Raw genomic sequence first — 18,004 nt, 5'->3', positions numbered from 1 at the left:
TTAACACTACACCTCTGACAAATATTCACTTATCGACTCTCTTCAATAGAGCGATAAGTCCTCAAAATTGCTTCCATAGCAATATTCTTCTTGTCACGTTAACACTACACCTCTGACAAATATTCACTTATCGACTCTCTTCAATAGAGCGATAAGTCCTCAAAATTGCTTCCATAGCAATATTCTTCTTGTCACGTTAACACTACACCTCTGACAAATATTCACTTATCGACTCTCTTCAATAGAGCGATAAGTCCTCAAAATTGCTTCCATAGCAATATTCTTCTTGTCACGTTAACACTACACCTCTGACAAATATTCACTTATCGACTCTCTTCAATAGAGCGATAAGTCCTCAAAATTGCTTCCATAGCAATATTCTTCTTGTCACGTTAACACTACACCTCTGACAAATATTCACTTATCGACTCTCTTCAATAGAGCGATAAGTCCTCAAAATTGCTTCCATAGCAATATTCTTCTTGTCACGTTAACACTACACCTCTGACAAATATTCACTTATCGACTCTCTTCAATAGAGCGATAAGTCCTCAAAATTGCTTCCATAGCAATATTCTTCTTGTCACGTTAACACTACACCTCTGACAAATATTCACTTATCGACTCTCTTCAATAGAGCGATAAGTCCTCAAAATTGCTTCCATAGCAATATTCTTCTTGTCACGTTAACACTACACCTCTGACAAATATTCACTTATCGACTCTCTTCAATAGAGCGATAAGTCCTCAAAATTGCTTCCATAGCAATATTCTTCTTGTCACGTTAACACTACACCTCTGACAAATATTCACTTATCGACTCTCTTCAATAGAGCGATAAGTCCTCAAAATTGCTTCCATAGCAATATTCTTCTTGTCACGTTAACACTACACCTCTGACAAATATTCACTTATCGACTCTCTTCAATAGAGCGATAAGTCCTCAAAATTGCTTCCATAGCAATATTCTTCTTGTCACGTTAACACTACACCTCTGACAAATATTCACTTATCGACTCTCTTCAATAGAGCGATAAGTCCTCAAAATTGCTTCCATAGCAATATTCTTCTTGTCACGTTAACACTACACCTCTGACAAATATTCACTTATCGACTCTCTTCAATAGAGCGATAAGTCCTCAAAATTGCTTCCATAGCAATATTCTTCTTGTCACGTTAACACTACACCTCTGACAAATATTCACTTATCGACTCTCTTCAATAGAGCGATAAGTCCTCAAAATTGCTTCCATAGCAATATTCTTCTTGTCACGTTAACACTACACCTCTGACAAATATTCACTTATCGACTCTCTTCAATAGAGCGATAAGTCCTCAAAATTGCTTCCATAGCAATATTCTTCTTGTCACGTTAACACTACACCTCTGACAAATATTCACTTATCGACTCTCTTCAATAGAGCGATAAGTCCTCAAAATTGCTTCTGCAAGCAAATACAGGTGCATATATATATGGAATGGACGAAATACAATATTTAAATTCGTGAAAAGGCGAAAGAAATGTACCTCCACGTGAGGGTGCAGCAGGGGCAGCCTCCTCAGGGCTCTGAACAGTCGGCCGGATTCCCTTCCCTCGAGCTCTACGTGGCGACATGATGAGTATATGATCTACATTGAAATCCAAGAGAAAGGTTAAGATTTTGAACATGAAATCGACAAAAAAATAGGACAAATACAACTGAAATGCTGCATGCACAGTCACAGGTTGCCAAAAGTCAAGATTTTGAAGAAAAGAGGGGAAACAGACCTTTCAAATCCAAATGAAATCTCTTCAAATCGAAGCACCACCAAAGTCAGAAACGAAGAGAAGAAGAAGAGGTGAAGAACTGGTCGAAAATCGCTCGAAAATCGCCCAAGAATCGCCTGAAAATCGCAAAAAATCGACGTGAAAAACCCTAAAAACCCTAAGTCCCGACTTATATAGCAGCCGGGCGAGACAGGAAACTCTGTCTCGCTGAGCGAGACAGACAACTCTGTCTCGCCGAGCGAGACAGTAAACTTTTCTGTTTTGCACTATGGAACAGTGGAATACTCCAATGGGTACACGAGTCTAAACTGTATTCCCACCCTCAACAGGAAGTTTCTGGAGAATATTAATCTGAATATTCTTAAGGATAACCTGAGGAATTCTCAATGGATATACCAATTCAATGGTAAACGCTGAATTCACAAGAGCAAGTATCAACTTCAATTCAAGATCTCGACAACGGTCAAGCGATAAACGCGACGCCGGGAGAACGTTAGCTATTCTACGAAGAACTGGATAGACTAACAGCAGAAGAGGTTAAACATTGAAGCCATTTACAAGTCCTTTCATACGATCTATTCAGCCAAGCATTGAAGGGATCGTAAGTAAAATCTATCTTATCCAAAGTATCCCATGCTCCTCTATAAAAGAATGAGTCTGGAATACTTTGGAGGGGGTATCTGTAGGCGTCAAAAAATGCTAATAGATATCCCAAGCATAGAGAAGATCACTCAAAAATTCACAAGAAAGGATTTCATACTGTTTTGGAAAAATCAAAACAAGTATGAACTGTCTCGCCAGCGAGACAGTCTTTGCTGTCTCGCCAGCGAGACAGTGTTGAAATAGTCAAAACTACATTTGTAACTGCCCTACACGTGTCCATTAACTGCCAAGGGACGTGGGAAACATCATGGGCGAAAATCACGTGGATAACTGCCAAAATAACGGAGTTTGAAACGTGAGAGAACAGTTACAGCGAGAAACTGCCATTTTCCGAGACAGCATTTACTGTCTCGCTGAGCGAGACAGCAAATTTACTGTCTCGCGGGTCGAGACAGCAAACGCTGTCTCGCCCAGCGAGACAGTAAACACTGTCTCGCCGTACTGACTTCTTCGATTGTTAAGTTTTTGCAGTTACTGACCCTTGAGGCTATAAATACCCCCCTAGGGTCACTTCTGACGAGGATCGAGCATTTGTTAGAGCATTCCAGAGCAGAGAGAGCAGAGATTTGAGTTCTTTTCTTGCAACGCCTTGAAATTAAGCTTCGACTTGATTTTAAGAAGAACGACTATCTTACTTCGATAAGATATCGTTTCAATTTCTACTTCGATAACGAAGTTAGAATCATAAGCCCCCTCTTCACGATCTGTGAATCGGCGGTCCACGAACCAAAGCGTTCCCGGCACAGGCAAAGTCCCACGAAAACGAGAATTGATAGACGATTTTCGTGTTTGTTTCTCAAGAGTTGTAATCTTTGATTTGTTGTGTAGAAAAAGTCTTATAAAAAGATTATTCTTTCGAATTTGTTGTAATCGAACAAAGTTATAATGAATTCCACAGCAGCGACTTTTGAACCAAACAAACTTGAATGTCTTTCCATTGTTCAACACATCCTTATGGAAATATAGACTTTGATTATTTTTCTATTTCAATGAGAACTAATGTTAATTTCATATATATGACAATTTTCTTGTGTTCCTAATTTATTACGTAAGTTAAGTTAGGATTGATCTTTTTTCTCTAAAATAAATTTTTGCGTTGTGCATCCGATAAGAGTTTCTACTGTGTTAAACAATGTTACCTTTGCAATATCTGTGTCATTTTTCATGATGATCTTAACTAAATACCTGTATTTTTATTGTTTATTTGCCTTAGATATATGTTAGAATTTGATGTTGATATGTTTATTCTATGAAGAATGGATACTACTTAACATTGATCCTAAATCATCAATGATTCTGCGACATTTATCATTTGAATACTCTTTGTTATCATCTATATCCATCTTCTTTTTGTAGCCATTGCAAGCGTAAAACCACAACTCAATTCACTATAAATCGTGTTATCTTTGCCTTAAAGGTGAAATAACATATCTGTATATTGGTAAATTGTAATTAGGTTTAATTATGTGAATTATAGAGTAGATTTATTAAGATCATACCTCTTTTAAATGTTGTGATGTTTGCATGATATCACTAAGTTAAATTTCTATTATATTTGTAAAGAGCCTTGATGGGAATGCTTTTGTCTTGGTAAATTATTCTGAATGAACTCTACATATTAACTTTAAAATATAAATTTTTTTATTTATTGTGTTACATGGATGTTTGCTAGGTTTACTTACTATTCTCTTATATCTTTAGTTAGTTGTATCTTTGGGTTGATAGATATATTTGACGCGATTTACGATGACATGCATATCTCCTTCGTAAGTTTGAGACAAATATAAGACGAATTTTATGTTTAGAGGCCTTTAATAAGAATTTTTATAATAAAATATGTTATCTTTATATTTAGAGTTCATGAAATCCAATAAATGCTATTATGATCGTGTCTTCAAGAATTGACCCCTTTTTCGTATCCATGTTCCCAAATAAAGTTATTGTAGCATGAATAGTGATTCTTTAGATCCTCCAATAAGTATAGAAGAGTAGATAACACACAAAAAGATGGTATCAGAATCAAATCTTCGTGATGCTCGTGAGCTGAATGTGACCATCTCATGTAAAATCTTCCCGACCTTCAACAGCGATCTGATTTAAGTTTCACCATTGACCCAAGTCACCCAACTCATCATCAATACCTACAACCCATGACCTGAATCATCTGATCTCACCTCATGAGTTATCCGAAGTCCCTGAATCTGATATACATGTGTGTCACTTAGATGTCAGTGTGGCCTACATATTTTAATATATATATATAGTATTATATTATATATACTTATATTAATACTATATACTATCAGTATTATATATATATATAATATATTATATATATATATATATATAATATATATATGAGATTAATGGTATCCTGTCATGGAGGGGGATTTCCTCCTTGATCGCCTACTAAAGTACAAGTGATGATATGAAAGAAAGACATTATGGGCATGATCCGCTCCGATATATGAACTTGATCTACTATTAATCTAAAACCCCATACACTGCCAAGTTTGGGGTTGAATCCGTCCGTCTTTGAGCCCTCGCATCGAGCATTGAAAACAGTTCTATTCAGTTTTTCAAAACACGGTTTAAAAATTTTGATAACTAGTATCGGATGGATGATATAGTGGAATCAAACGACGACGGATTCACCCCAAACTTAGTGTGTTGGTGTTTTTAGAATATTAGGATTGCAAGCTTTTAACCGAGTCACGCGATCCTCCCGAATGTCCACTCAATCATGTCATTTTAAAGGCGGTCAAGGAGGAAATTCTCCTTTTATTGACAATACTGATAGGCCCATTATTCTTATATAATATATATTATATAGTATTTAATATAGTATTATAAATATAGGAATAATAATATATATAATCCAAATAAAATTATACTCTATATAGATATATATGATAGTTATATAATTCATACTAATGTTGTGATGTGCTGTGGTGTGTGGGTAAAGAAAAAAAACTGTGGTGTTTTTGGTTTCTCTGTGTGTGTGGTGTGTTGTTGTATATATATATATATATATTATATATAATATATATATATTAGTATAGAGAGGAGAGCAGAGAGAGAGATTAATGGGTATCTTGTCATAGGAGGGGATTTCCTCCTATGCGCCTTCTGTAAAATCACATGATGAGGCCGACATTGTGGATGATCCGCCTCCGTTGAACTTGTATCTACATACCTTCTATAACCCCAATACACACATAGTTTTGGGGCTTGAAGCCGTCGTCGATTTGACCCTTAAATCCCTCGGGTATCGAATTTTTAACTCCTGGTTGAATTGAATTAGAACTTTTCACATGGCTCGATGGAGAGTCTCAAACCGACGACGGATTTCACCCGCAAAGTCTTGGTGGGGACTATCATAAAGTAGTGTTGTTGGGTTTTTAGAATATCGTAAAGCAAGTTCAACGGAGCGGATCATCAACAATGTTCGCTCAATATCATTGGGATTTTTAGAGGCTAGTATAGGACGAAATCCTCCCTCCTATATTGACAAGCTGTTACCATTAAATCTCTATATTATTTATATGATATATATAATATTAGCTTTTATATAATAGTGTATTAGTCATTATATATATATATATATATATAGAGAGAGGCAGATGAGAGACAGAGAGAGGAGAGTAGAGGAGAATGAATATTGTATGCTTGGTATGTGAAGCGTTGGGTGTCCAAATTCCCCCCGTCCACTTCATTTCAAATGTCGGCGGACAAATTCACGATGGGTATGTGCAGGGATTGGGGATGGACACATAATTACCAAGCACAAAGATTTTGTGCGCTAGTACCAAGGCCTACCCCATATTGTCTTCAGTGAATATATTATTATATATATACTATAGTAATAATATAATATATATATATATATATATATGAGAAAAATGGAGAACCTTAGTACTAAGTTGTTTAAAGCAACTTTGTAGTGATGTGGCATAATCTTGCCCCAACATCACACCTCGAAGATAGAGTCTCAACCATCCTTTACCAACTCCAATGTAGATGTAGGGACAATAAAAGAAGTACAAAATCATAATAAAAAATATAAAATAGAATATTTATCTCGGATTTTTCTTATTTTTTAATCTAATCTTGTTCTACGTGCAGGAGATTGTCGATCTAGCTAACATACTTCACATAAACATAACAAAAACCAGACCCTGCCATGAGCAAAGAAAGAACCGCAAAACAAAATATCGCACATCCTCCAAGTCCTTTTAGTTCCCTTTCCTCGCGCGAGTTCTCTGAATCTCCATTAATCTTTGCAATTGTTTCCTCCTCGCGCAAATCCTCCAAATCTCCAATCTTTACAATCGTTTCCTCCTCGCGCAAATCCTCCAAATTTTGACGGGTTAGAACGGTTAGATCCACCAATTCTTTAATTTCGAGATATTTAGCCGCATGAAGGATGTCGTCGAGAGAGTCTTTATCGAACGCCTGCATGAAATTAGCATCCCAAGATTTAAGATCAGCTTCGTCGGCATTGTTATCAGCATGCTTATAACAGTACTCTATAATTTTCTCGACCGCGTCGCCGTTGCAATCTGGAACAAAGATCGGGCCACAGATTTGCGGCATGATCAAGCAACGGACTTTACTGGACATCATAGCCACCCTGCCATCGACGTTGAACCCTCTACCATCGAAGGACCTCAAAGTTATCACCATTGCGCTATCGTGAGAAGAAGCCATCGTCACACGACGGCAAAATAATGAAACAAAACAAGTGTTAATTTGTTATGTTATATGCATGATAGATTAATTTGTGGCAGGGTATCATATATATAGAACAATCAGGGTCTACGCCTATCAGACTTAGGACTCAAAATACGATTCCTGGTCGAGTTAAAACTCCGACTCTAAGTTCTCCTTATCATAAAGCCTACGTTATACAGACTCTTACGGTTAAATCCTGCTCTGACTTGGGCTCATCTACATCGAAATTGGTGACGTGATATATATATATATATATATATATGAGAAATATGGGTATGCTTGGTACCAAGCACAAATTTTGTGCTTGGTAGTGATGTGTCACATCCCTATCCACTCACTACCCATGTGAATTTATTCCCACATTTGAATGAGTGGAGGGAGATTTGACACCTCACTACCAAGCACAAACCCGTTCTGCTCGCTTATAGAGCGGCTACCAAGCCTCACCCACTCATCTCCTCGCGGAATATATATTATATATTAATCTAAAATATATATAGGTGATATAGTTCTATATATTAATATAGATGGAACTACTAGTATTTACTATCTATATATAGTAATATGATTATATTATTATTTTTTTTATATGCTTTGGTAGTTGACACTCGGTGACATAATCCCCTTCCAGGCCCATTCAACAGTGCGTTCACATATCCCCATGCCAACTCCTTCAAACCACTGCATGGAATGTCTCGGAGGATTCATAGATACCAGATGACTTTTCAAATCCGCTAATCTCGATGTACGACATTTTCGGTCGTATATCATGCGAGCAATACTCGCCGACGGAACTTTTCCCATGCCACCGATTCACTGTTCTCCATCGCTCGGATTACCATAGTTCAATTCGTGGTACCAAAGAAATTCTTTATTCGAACTCTTGTGTACCACATTCACATCGGGGCGTTTGAGCCGAGTGCAGGCCGGAGTTATGTGAACACACTTTTGAGATGAGTTGGAATGCGGGGATATGTCACCTCATTACCGAAGCATACTCATTTTCTCTCATATATATGTAATATAATACTATGTAATATATAGTATATTAGTTATAACCTGTATATAGGGTACTTACCTAATATATGATATATATATAGTATTCTATACTAGTACTTCCTATACTATATATAATATATATATAATATATACGTATATAATATATAATATGTTAGCTATACATGGAAGGGTGTAACAAACTTAGTTACACCCACCTCTAAAAGCACATGTTTGAGCGTCGATATTAAGTATCAACACCTTTCATTATGATCTATGCATCCAAAACTTCATGGAGATAAAAAATGTTATATAGATTAGATATTTCTAGTTTATACATCTAGTGGTCAGGAAATGAATGGTCTGTAACGATCTAAAAATGCCCGCTATTTTGAGTTGCTTGAATTATAGGATAGAAAATACCAAGATACATGATATTTGATCCACACTCATTTGATGACATGTAGATTATAATGGACGATATTGATCATTAATATCAACGCTCAAACATGTGCTTTTACAGGTGGGTGTAACTAAGTTTGTTATACCCTAGGTGTATTATAACCCAACCCGTATATATATGGGCATGGGTCTGTAAAAAAATGACCTTCAAAATCCGATCCCATCAAAGTGCAAAGTCTGCAATCGAAGTCAACTTTTGAGGAATTTCAAATGAGAGATCAATCGAATTAGGAATAGCTAAGAAATTTATAAAGAATTTTGCTCCTGATGTGGGGCGACAAAGTTTTCTCTTCTCTCAGCACTAACGAATGAGCGAGACCTCGCCAACCACGTCCAAAAGCTCAGCACCGATCTCGTAAGCCTCCGCCGTCGGCAGCCCTCCTCGAAAACCGTAGTTCCACACAAAGTCCCAGGCGACGGCGTACAGATCGCGACCTTCGCTGAGGAGGCGGAGCTTGCCGGCGATGGCGCGGGCACGGGCGGCTCCGGCGAGGTCACCGTGGGAATTGCGGGCCGCTGCGACGCGTGAGAGGAGGGAGCGGGAGAGGGAGATTAGGGTTTTGTATTGAGAAGGCTGAAGGCCGAAGGGTTTTGCTGGCTTTGGGTTTTGGTTTTGAGAATACGAGCGGGCAAATGGATGAATAGATACCACCCATTTAGTACACATTTAGTGTAGTTTGAGATGAACTCGCTCGATTAGACCCATTTAGTTAAGTGGGTGGGTTTTGGGCGGGCCAAGTGATGGACGGGCCAGGTGGGTAAATGGACATGGGCAAAAATTACCTTCTCGACAGGTGATTGACTTGGTCATTGTTTCAGGTTTATCTGTTTGTTGTTATAACTTATAGATATAGTTTTGAGATATATTGGTTGTGATTGTCATGAATAACCGCTTGCTAATTCTGCGGAGAACCCATCATATTATCAGGAACACAATGTTGAATTGGGGAAAATGAAGGAAGAACACAACACTGACGAGGTAACGTAATGTGTGCATGTGGCTCTTTTTGTGAATGGGAGTGTTCATATTTGAGCAAGTGAAACATTCTTTTGGGTTACGTGTGTCCTGGGCATAACAAACACTATACTGGAATTTTGTTCCTTTTGAGTATACTATTTGTTTTAACTTTTTTTAGACATACTATTAGTACTGATTATCCTACTTGTTTTAACTTTTTTTTTTGACATATGACTTGCAAATGTATTGTAATTTATTAGTACTATGATAGCATCTTTTGTATTTGGAAGAAAAGTTAGTTGAAGCTGTTTATGAACTTAAATCAAGCAACGCTAATGCAAAGTTTGTGTCAATGTGATTTGTATCATGTTCTCATGTGATATATTGTTGTATTTATTAGTATTTTATCACAAACCTAGCACCAGGTCATGAGTAGTGATTGCTGGTTTTAGTTCTTGACGTTTGGATTAAACTCTACATTTTGTTCCTTGCTGTAAATATATATGTTACACAGAGCCTAATATATTATGTATTACATCATCTGTATATTTGCCAATAGAATTCTTCTGACTCATTTGTTGAATAAGAATTTTATTTCTAGTTTCTAATTCTAGAAGGATTCTATTTGGGAAAAACTCCTAAAAACCCCCCCCCCCCCCCCAAAAAAAAAAAATTGCAAACAAATACTCAAAAAATCTGCAAAAGGCCCCTAAAAAGTTTACAAAGAGCCCCCAAAATGTTTGCAAAAAACCCCCAAAAAAGTTTGCAAAAAAGCCCCCAAAATTTTGCAAAAAAACCCCTAATAGTTTACAAAAAGCCCCCTAAAAGTTTACCAAAAACACCCCAAAAGTATTATATATATAGCTACTATAGTTAAATAGGCAAATGAGTGACCCGTTTATTAAATGTGTGGGCAAAAATCCGCCCATTTAGAAAATATTAAATGAGTCATAAATGGGTAAATGGGCAAAACATGCCCACCCATTTATGGCTCGCCCATTTAATATCCAAACTCACTCATTTAACACCATGTAGGGTCTATTCTTACTAGAACTAGGACTCAATTCCAGAGAGAGAAAAGATAAAAGATTGTTTGAGAGTTTAGTAAGAGGAACAAGTAAATTTAATTCGTCTTATTTGGGTGTTCTAACAAAAGGGAGGGAAGTGAAGTGAATACATATAAAGTTACATAAATATCATTACATTTTATTAAGGTGTTATGTCAACTAATAAATTATAAGGGTAAAATTATCTCTCCATCTTGTAAAAATTTACACTCGTTTCTTTTACTCTCTCTACCGCTAAATTTGAGTAGAAATTCTTAGGTGCTTATGGAGCACTAAAGGGTCTACACCCCCCCCCAATAGGAGCAGGGCATATGTGGCATTAGAGGGGAGAATGTGATGTCATATTCTCCCCTCTAATATCACATGTTCCCCTCGTATTGAAGGGGTGCAGGCATCTTGCCTACTCCATGAGTAGGAATGAATTACTCCAATTTGAGAGGGAGGAAAATCTCATCAAATTTCACCTTTCCTTCCATCCTTTAACCCCTAAAAAAACCAAAGAAAGGTTTTATAAAATTTCACATTCCCTTCCATCCTCTAACCTCCATCCAAACACGTTGTATATAAACTTTACACCTACACATCTGAATTGGTGTGTGAAGTCGTTGAATTATTAATCATATGTGAATACTACATATTATCCAATTTGACCTCAATAGATAACTAAAAGAAAGTCAGCTAATAAAAACAAACAAAGAAAGTTGAAGTTGAAGAATCTATCCCTGCAGAATTTGGCATGTTCATTTAAAAACAATTTTATTTATTCAGGAGTACCTAGTATATTAAAACTTAGGAAAAATATGTTTAGGCCCCCAAAAAATAAAGGGGATGTGACCCAGCCTCTCAATGTTTTTTCCTTACTCTTTAACCCCAAAAACCCAAAAAATGTGTTCAGCCCCCTTTTCACACTCTCCCAGGAATTCATCCCAAAACATTTTGAAAATACCCCTTCCCTTATCTTCTTCTTCTTCTCCTCCTCCTCCTCTCACCCAATGATGGTCCTCCACCGTCGCCCTCTACTTCGACCAGACCCTCTCCAACGTCACCCGCTCCTTCGCCATTCTCCTCTCAATCGCCGGCCAACGCTCCACCATCGTCTCCTACTCAGGGCCGCCCTCTACTTGTGACCTCATTGTTGTTGCGTCAGGTAGGATTGAAAGAATTTGTTTTGGAATGTTGAGGTTGGATTAAAGATACGAATTTTGTTGGAAAAAGGGTGTTTGAGTGTATGGTCAGATGATTGAGCTTGGTGGGTATGGTTGAGGATGCAGAGAAGGTGCTTGATGAAATGGGTCACTTGGGGTTTAAGCCATCAGGATTTGAGTATAGAGTGGTTATTCAAGGGTATGGATGGTTGGGGTCGTTTAAGGAGATGAGGAGGGTGATTGGGAGAATGAAGGATGTTGAAATTGAAATTTTTACGGTTTGTGTGAATTTGGTGATCTCTTGTTATGGTGACTACGAAATTTGGCGGAAATAGTTACATGGATTAGAAATATGAGGGTGTTAGGGATTGGTTATTCTGTTCGAACTTGCAACTCTGTGTTGAATTCTTGTCCTAGTGTAGTTTCGATGGTTAAGGATTTAAGGACTCTTCCCCTTTCGATGGATGACCTACTCGAAATGTTGAATGATGAGGATGCTTTGTTGGTTAAGGAATTGGCTGGCGCATCAGTCTTGCTTGAGAAATCGACGTGGTCTGATTCAGAAGGAAAGTTGGATTTGCATGGTTTTCACTTGGCATCAGCATACAATATCCTATTGCAGTGGATGGAGGAGTTCAGGCGTAGGTTAAGGGTTAAAGAATAGGGGGAATCCGAAGAGTTTTGAATAAACAAGAACACAAAGCTTGTTATTGCTTGGATGAGATTGTGAAAATGAGAAGAGAAGAAATGAATTTGATGGGTGAGCTGCAGAAGAAAAGAGAAAGAAGATGTTAATTTTTATAATAGGACTGTTTGTACTCTTTATTCTTGTGTAGTTTCTCTAGAATTGCTTATAACGTGTCATGTTTCATTGTTCAGTTGATTATACTATGTATTTTTATAGTTTGGTTGTACTTAGATCAAAATTTAATGAAATGTATTGTGTCTATTTAGTGATCAATTTTGGTGTAATTTATTGCGATTGTATGTGAAATGTATTGTGACTGTCATGTGAATATGTACATAATCTTGAGGTTATAGTGCAACTAACATGTACTTTTGACAAGTTAACATATTCAGTTGCATGTTATCATGTTATAAAAAAGATGACATATAACAGTGAAAGTTAACATATTATGCTGAAAGTTAACATATTCAGCTGATAGTTAGTGTGAAGAGATGAAATATAACATATTCGTAAGAAAGTTAACATATACACCTGAAAATTAACATATACAGATGAAAGTTAATATGCTCACGTGAAAGTTAACATATTCAGGTTAAAGGTAACATTTTTAGTTTGCAACAGCGGACATGACATGGGTCTTGTAATGATAAAGAGCTAAAGCTTTTTGTGACATGTATAGCATTAGTTGTCTAATACTCCTTATCCAAATGTTATTTACTGGTTATCTTGTGAAAGCTAGCATTGTTAAAACAATGAAAAGGTAAGGAGGAGGGAGGATGTTGGTGGAGAGGAGAGAGAGGAGAGCGAAGAGGTACCATGTCAAGTCCTTGGCGGGTGAGGATTGAGACAGGAGGCTCTTTGAGAATCATCTGCCTCCTCCTCTGAAGGTCATAGTCAAGCTAATTGTAACGAAGCAATTGGTGATTGGGGCCGATGTTGCTTATTAGTATAATACTTTTGGTAGAGCAATGTAGATTGCCAAGACTTTTGTAGCACATTATTATGTGCAGCTTGTAATTCCGTGTTGTGTTTACTTGTGTTTGGCATCTGACTTAGATTTCCAACTGATGCAGGTTTTAACAAAGAACTTTCTTTAGAGATTGAAGTTTGTTGATTTTTAGGTACGTGTTTGGGTTTGTTGTTGTTAATGTTATCTGTTTGATGAAATGCACGAGTTGGGAGAATTCTGATGGGGTTTGCTCGTTTGATGGATGCTTGATGAATTGCTTGAATGGGTTACTTATTTAGGTTTTTCATGGATTCACGCACTTATGGTTTGTATATATCAATAATTTATATATCAATGATAAATCATCTTGAGGGACTTTTAGTCTTTCAAACACATCGAATTTTAGTTCAAAAAAACTTGTTATGAAGAAAGTTAACTTATTATTATGAAAGTTAACATGTAACAGTGAAAGTTAACATATTATGATAAAAGTTAACATGTTCAACTAAAAGTTAACATGCTACGATAAGAGTTAACATATAATGATGAAAGTTAACATAATTTATGAAGAAAGCTAACATATTATTATGAAAGTTAACATGTAACAGTGAAAGTTAACGTATTATGAGATTTAATAGTGTATCGTAACTTGAAGATTATGTATATAATATGTATATATTATTTTCACAATAACCTCAAGATTATGTACATATTATGTACCATAATATATAGGTTTTGATACACATAATTTATATATAATCTTCAGTTTATTATGCACATCAAGTTCTATTTGAATGAATTTTGATACACATAATTTATATATAATCTTCAGTTTATTATGCACATCAAGTTCTATTTGAATGAACTTGTACATATTCTATGCACATCAAGTTCTATTTGAATGAACTTGTACATATTCACATGACAGCCACAATACATTTCACATATAATCGCAATAAATAATCATAAACTAGTACAACTACGTGCAGATAGACCTCATCACAAATCTAAACGTAGTTTCTTTGAGCTCAGGAAAACCACCAACACTCACACACATACGAAATTACGGAAGAAGAGAAAACTTCCACAACCTGTGTAATTTTACAATGAACAAATTTTAAAATATTCCTATTAATCAATCTTATCTTAAACCATCAATTTACAGTCTATCATGTAATGAGAATGAATGATGCCAGGAATGAATGGTAGAAGTTGATATGCAGATTATTCTGGTAGATAGGTTGTCTTGGGCATGTAGAAGGAATTTGAATGAGGATGGAGCCTAGAAAGAGCTTGATTTGTCTTTCTGGTTTCTGCGTCAAAACAAACATTTAAATATAGGTGTTCTTCCACACAAAAGCTGGCCTACATCCATATCAGAGTAGCTAACGGGCATATACTATGTTATGCAACCCATGAACTTGTTGCTTATTTGCTTGATCTATGTTGATGCAAATGAGCAATAAGACAACACAAGTCATCCACAACCTTCTTAAAATACATAGAAAAAACTGAGTAGGAAAAATGTCTACAATGTAAAAGGCGCGACACTTGCAAGTAAACTATTAATAGGTATCTCAAAACTTGAAACAAAAAAAAGTCACTACATAAGAAACAAACGTTAATAGAAGAATTCTTTGTCATGGTTCAAGTGCATAATGAAGGAAACAAAAATCATGACTTCAAAATCTATGAAAGAAACAAAGTTTCAACAAGATACTAATTCCTAATAGAAGGCAAGGACATATCCTCAACCAACCACTTCATGAACATGGACCGGTCTTCAGGAAGCTACAATAAACATCAATCATAAAAAAGCAAGAATAAATCACAGCAATGACAACATGAAACCATAAATGTTTCACCAATCACTCACTACCACAAATACATGTCATTTTAAAGAAATAAACAATTTTAAAAGAGAAGTCATTACAAAGCTTTCATGATGTTTAATGTACCAGATTGAATGCATGCCAAAAGATTCATAAGCTATACATATAGAATAGTTTCATATAAACTTGATTTTACCCATGATCCTTTACCATAAGTTGTTTACAGTAGTCAATTAAATTTATATTAAATCCTTTATCCCGTCCATACTCCCCAGATCCTTTGTACATTGTTGATCAGAAAAACATGGAAAACAACAGAGAGATACCAAACCCTAAGCATAAACTGAGTGAAACTCATAATACAATTCCTCAAAAGGCACACAATAAGCATGTACAATAATTTCACCTATGATTAGCGGGTTCGTCGACATCTCCGCGAGGTAGACGCCGCGGTGGTGGTCGACAGGGAGGTGGCGGGAGGCGATGGAGTCGGCGATGTCCTACTGGATATGGAGAGGCGGGTGAGGTCCCGGCCGCGGGTGAGGTTGGCGTTGGGTCTGGTCGAAGTAGAGGGCGACGGTGGAGGACCACCACTGGGAGAGGGAGGGGAGGGGGAGGAGATTGAGAGGAGGATGAGAAAGCCACAGAGGAGAAGAAGAAGAGGAAGAAGATAAGGGAAGTGGTATTTACATAATGTTTTGGGATGAATTCTTGGGAGAGTGTGTAAAGGGGACTGAACACATTTTTTTGGGTTTTTGGGGTTAAAGAATAAGAGAAAAACATTGAGGGGCTGGGACACATCCCCTTTATTTTTTGGGGACCTAGACACATTTTTCACCTTAAAACTTCTCCTATGTCCTATTCTTTATTTTAATTTAGCTTAAAAATCATAAGTTGCGTGGAGTTTGGGTTTATAAAGTTGTGGGCATTTGATTGGTCCGGTCTCAAGTGATAAACATCAATATGTAGCACCAGTTACAAAATCTTGACTTAAAAGATGGTAAGTGGGTAACAGTCTCTTTAATTACAATTAATATACTACTAGTACTTACAACGGTCCAATTAGAATTTCTTATAACAATATACTTTTATTATTATTATTTCGTATCTTAATGAAATCATCACAGCCTTTCTTATAACAATATACAATATACTTACCACTAAGTGAGTATATTCATTTTTACTTACTAAACAATCAATATATAGCACCAAGAAAATTGCTTTAACAGGGCCCACAGCTGAAACTCACTAGATGGTAACGGGAGAGGTAGGGTTGTTACTATGAGTATAAACTATAAAGGCAGTTTCCCATAACCTTTTTTTTTTGGAATAAACCCATTACAGTTATACTTTAATTTTTTCACACAAAATTGAAGTCTGCTAAACAAACATCGGGGTCCCGAGTACTTGGACTTATGTTCATCAAAGATGCTAAGGGCAAAAATGTCGACAATAACGGAGGATATACTCCCATGCACATGTTCATAATGTTTAGTCTCAAGAACATCATGATATGATAAATTTGAGATGTAAGTCTTTTCAACCGTTACTTAACTATTATATTTTAACAGCTTCTCACATAATTTCTATTATCGTGTTTTCAGTCGTCAAAGTACACGATCTTTGCCAGCTACGGACAGGTGTCCCTCTTCATGCACCACTCAAGCCAAATTGATGGTCAAACAGCCAAGGATCTTGACGTAGCCGACCCGTCGAGTTGACATCTCCTCATGTCGACTCGAATGACGGTACTAGTTGATCATCTTGTCGAAGACGACTCGCAACAAGCCCACTCGACCAGATATTCAACGCCTCGTGAGGTCGACTCGAAAGGCGTTACTTCTCGGCGAAGCTATAGGACGACTTCAGCCTCGAGCCTCTCAACACTGACAGCACGTCGACGTCGCAATTAATGCGTGGTAGGCGCCATCATGCCTCTAGCCCCGATAGTCTTCATGACTCATCAGACCATGTCAACACCGCCATGCCTCTGATCGCTTCCCATTTAATGATGAGGTGATCTCCCCACCACTCGCGGACCGACACGTGTAACGTAGGTGCTGACGTAGCTATCAGCCCATACTTTTTCACCGCCTTCCTATGTTCAGCCGAAGTGACTACCCTTCCATCACTACTATAAATAGAGGTACAATTCTCAACAAAATGGACTTTTAGATCTTTTACAGAGGAGAATTCAGATTTCTGAAATCTGAATTCCGACTCTTGAATATCTGCTAATTATACTGCATTACACACAAGAATTCTCACAGTTCTTCATTTTTCTCATTCAAGTTCACTAGCTGACTTGATCGTCTGAGGTACAACGGGGAAACCAAGCCCCGTCCTCTCACGAGTTTCTACTTTGTGCAGGCTGAAAGCGGCTCTACTCAAAACCAGATATTCGGAGAAGTGAGCGACCCCTCATCAATCTCACCCTCGAAATATTTGACTGTTTAGCTAGCCATCATCAACAATTTCATTATTTAAATGTTAAAACTCATCTTTCAATGTTTTTCCGCCCAATTTTCCTAATTTTGGAGAGAAATTAATTTTTATCTAAAAATGGTGTTTTCCCTACTTCAAAGAAAACTTTTCTTAAAAATTTTTGTTGAAACAAACTAAGGAGTCGGAAACCTTAGAAACTTTTTTTGCACTTTCAGAAGCTTCCCCCCTCCCAAGTGTTTCCACTTCAAACAAACACACCCTAAACTGTCAATTTTATTATCATCCCTTTTATCTCCC

The 18,004-nt window shown here is 37.0% G+C and overlaps 1 protein-coding gene across 1 annotated transcript; it reads right to left on the bottom strand.

The window, feature by feature from the left end:
- On the bottom strand, positions 6,507-7,175 carry LOC109839776 (SKP1-like protein 5). Its single transcript, XM_020408279.1, has one exon. It carries the CDS (start codon positions 7,139-7,141, stop codon positions 6,569-6,571), a length of 573 nt encoding a protein of 190 aa, XP_020263868.1. The 5' UTR covers positions 7,142-7,175; the 3' UTR covers positions 6,507-6,568.

This window comes from Asparagus officinalis, chromosome 4, assembly GCF_001876935.1.
Source record: "Asparagus officinalis chromosome 4, Aspof.V1, whole genome shotgun sequence".
Taxonomy (NCBI): Eukaryota; Viridiplantae; Streptophyta; class Magnoliopsida; order Asparagales; family Asparagaceae; genus Asparagus; species Asparagus officinalis.
Note: the sequence above shows the minus strand (reverse complement) of the source record. Positions and strands in the feature narration are given on the sequence as shown.

Bases quoted from the DNA above. Each gene is read 5' to 3' on its own strand.
- LOC109839776 (XM_020408279.1), bottom strand. From the start codon at position 7,141: ATGGCTTCTTCTCACGATAGCGCAATGGTGATAACTTTGAGGTCCTTC.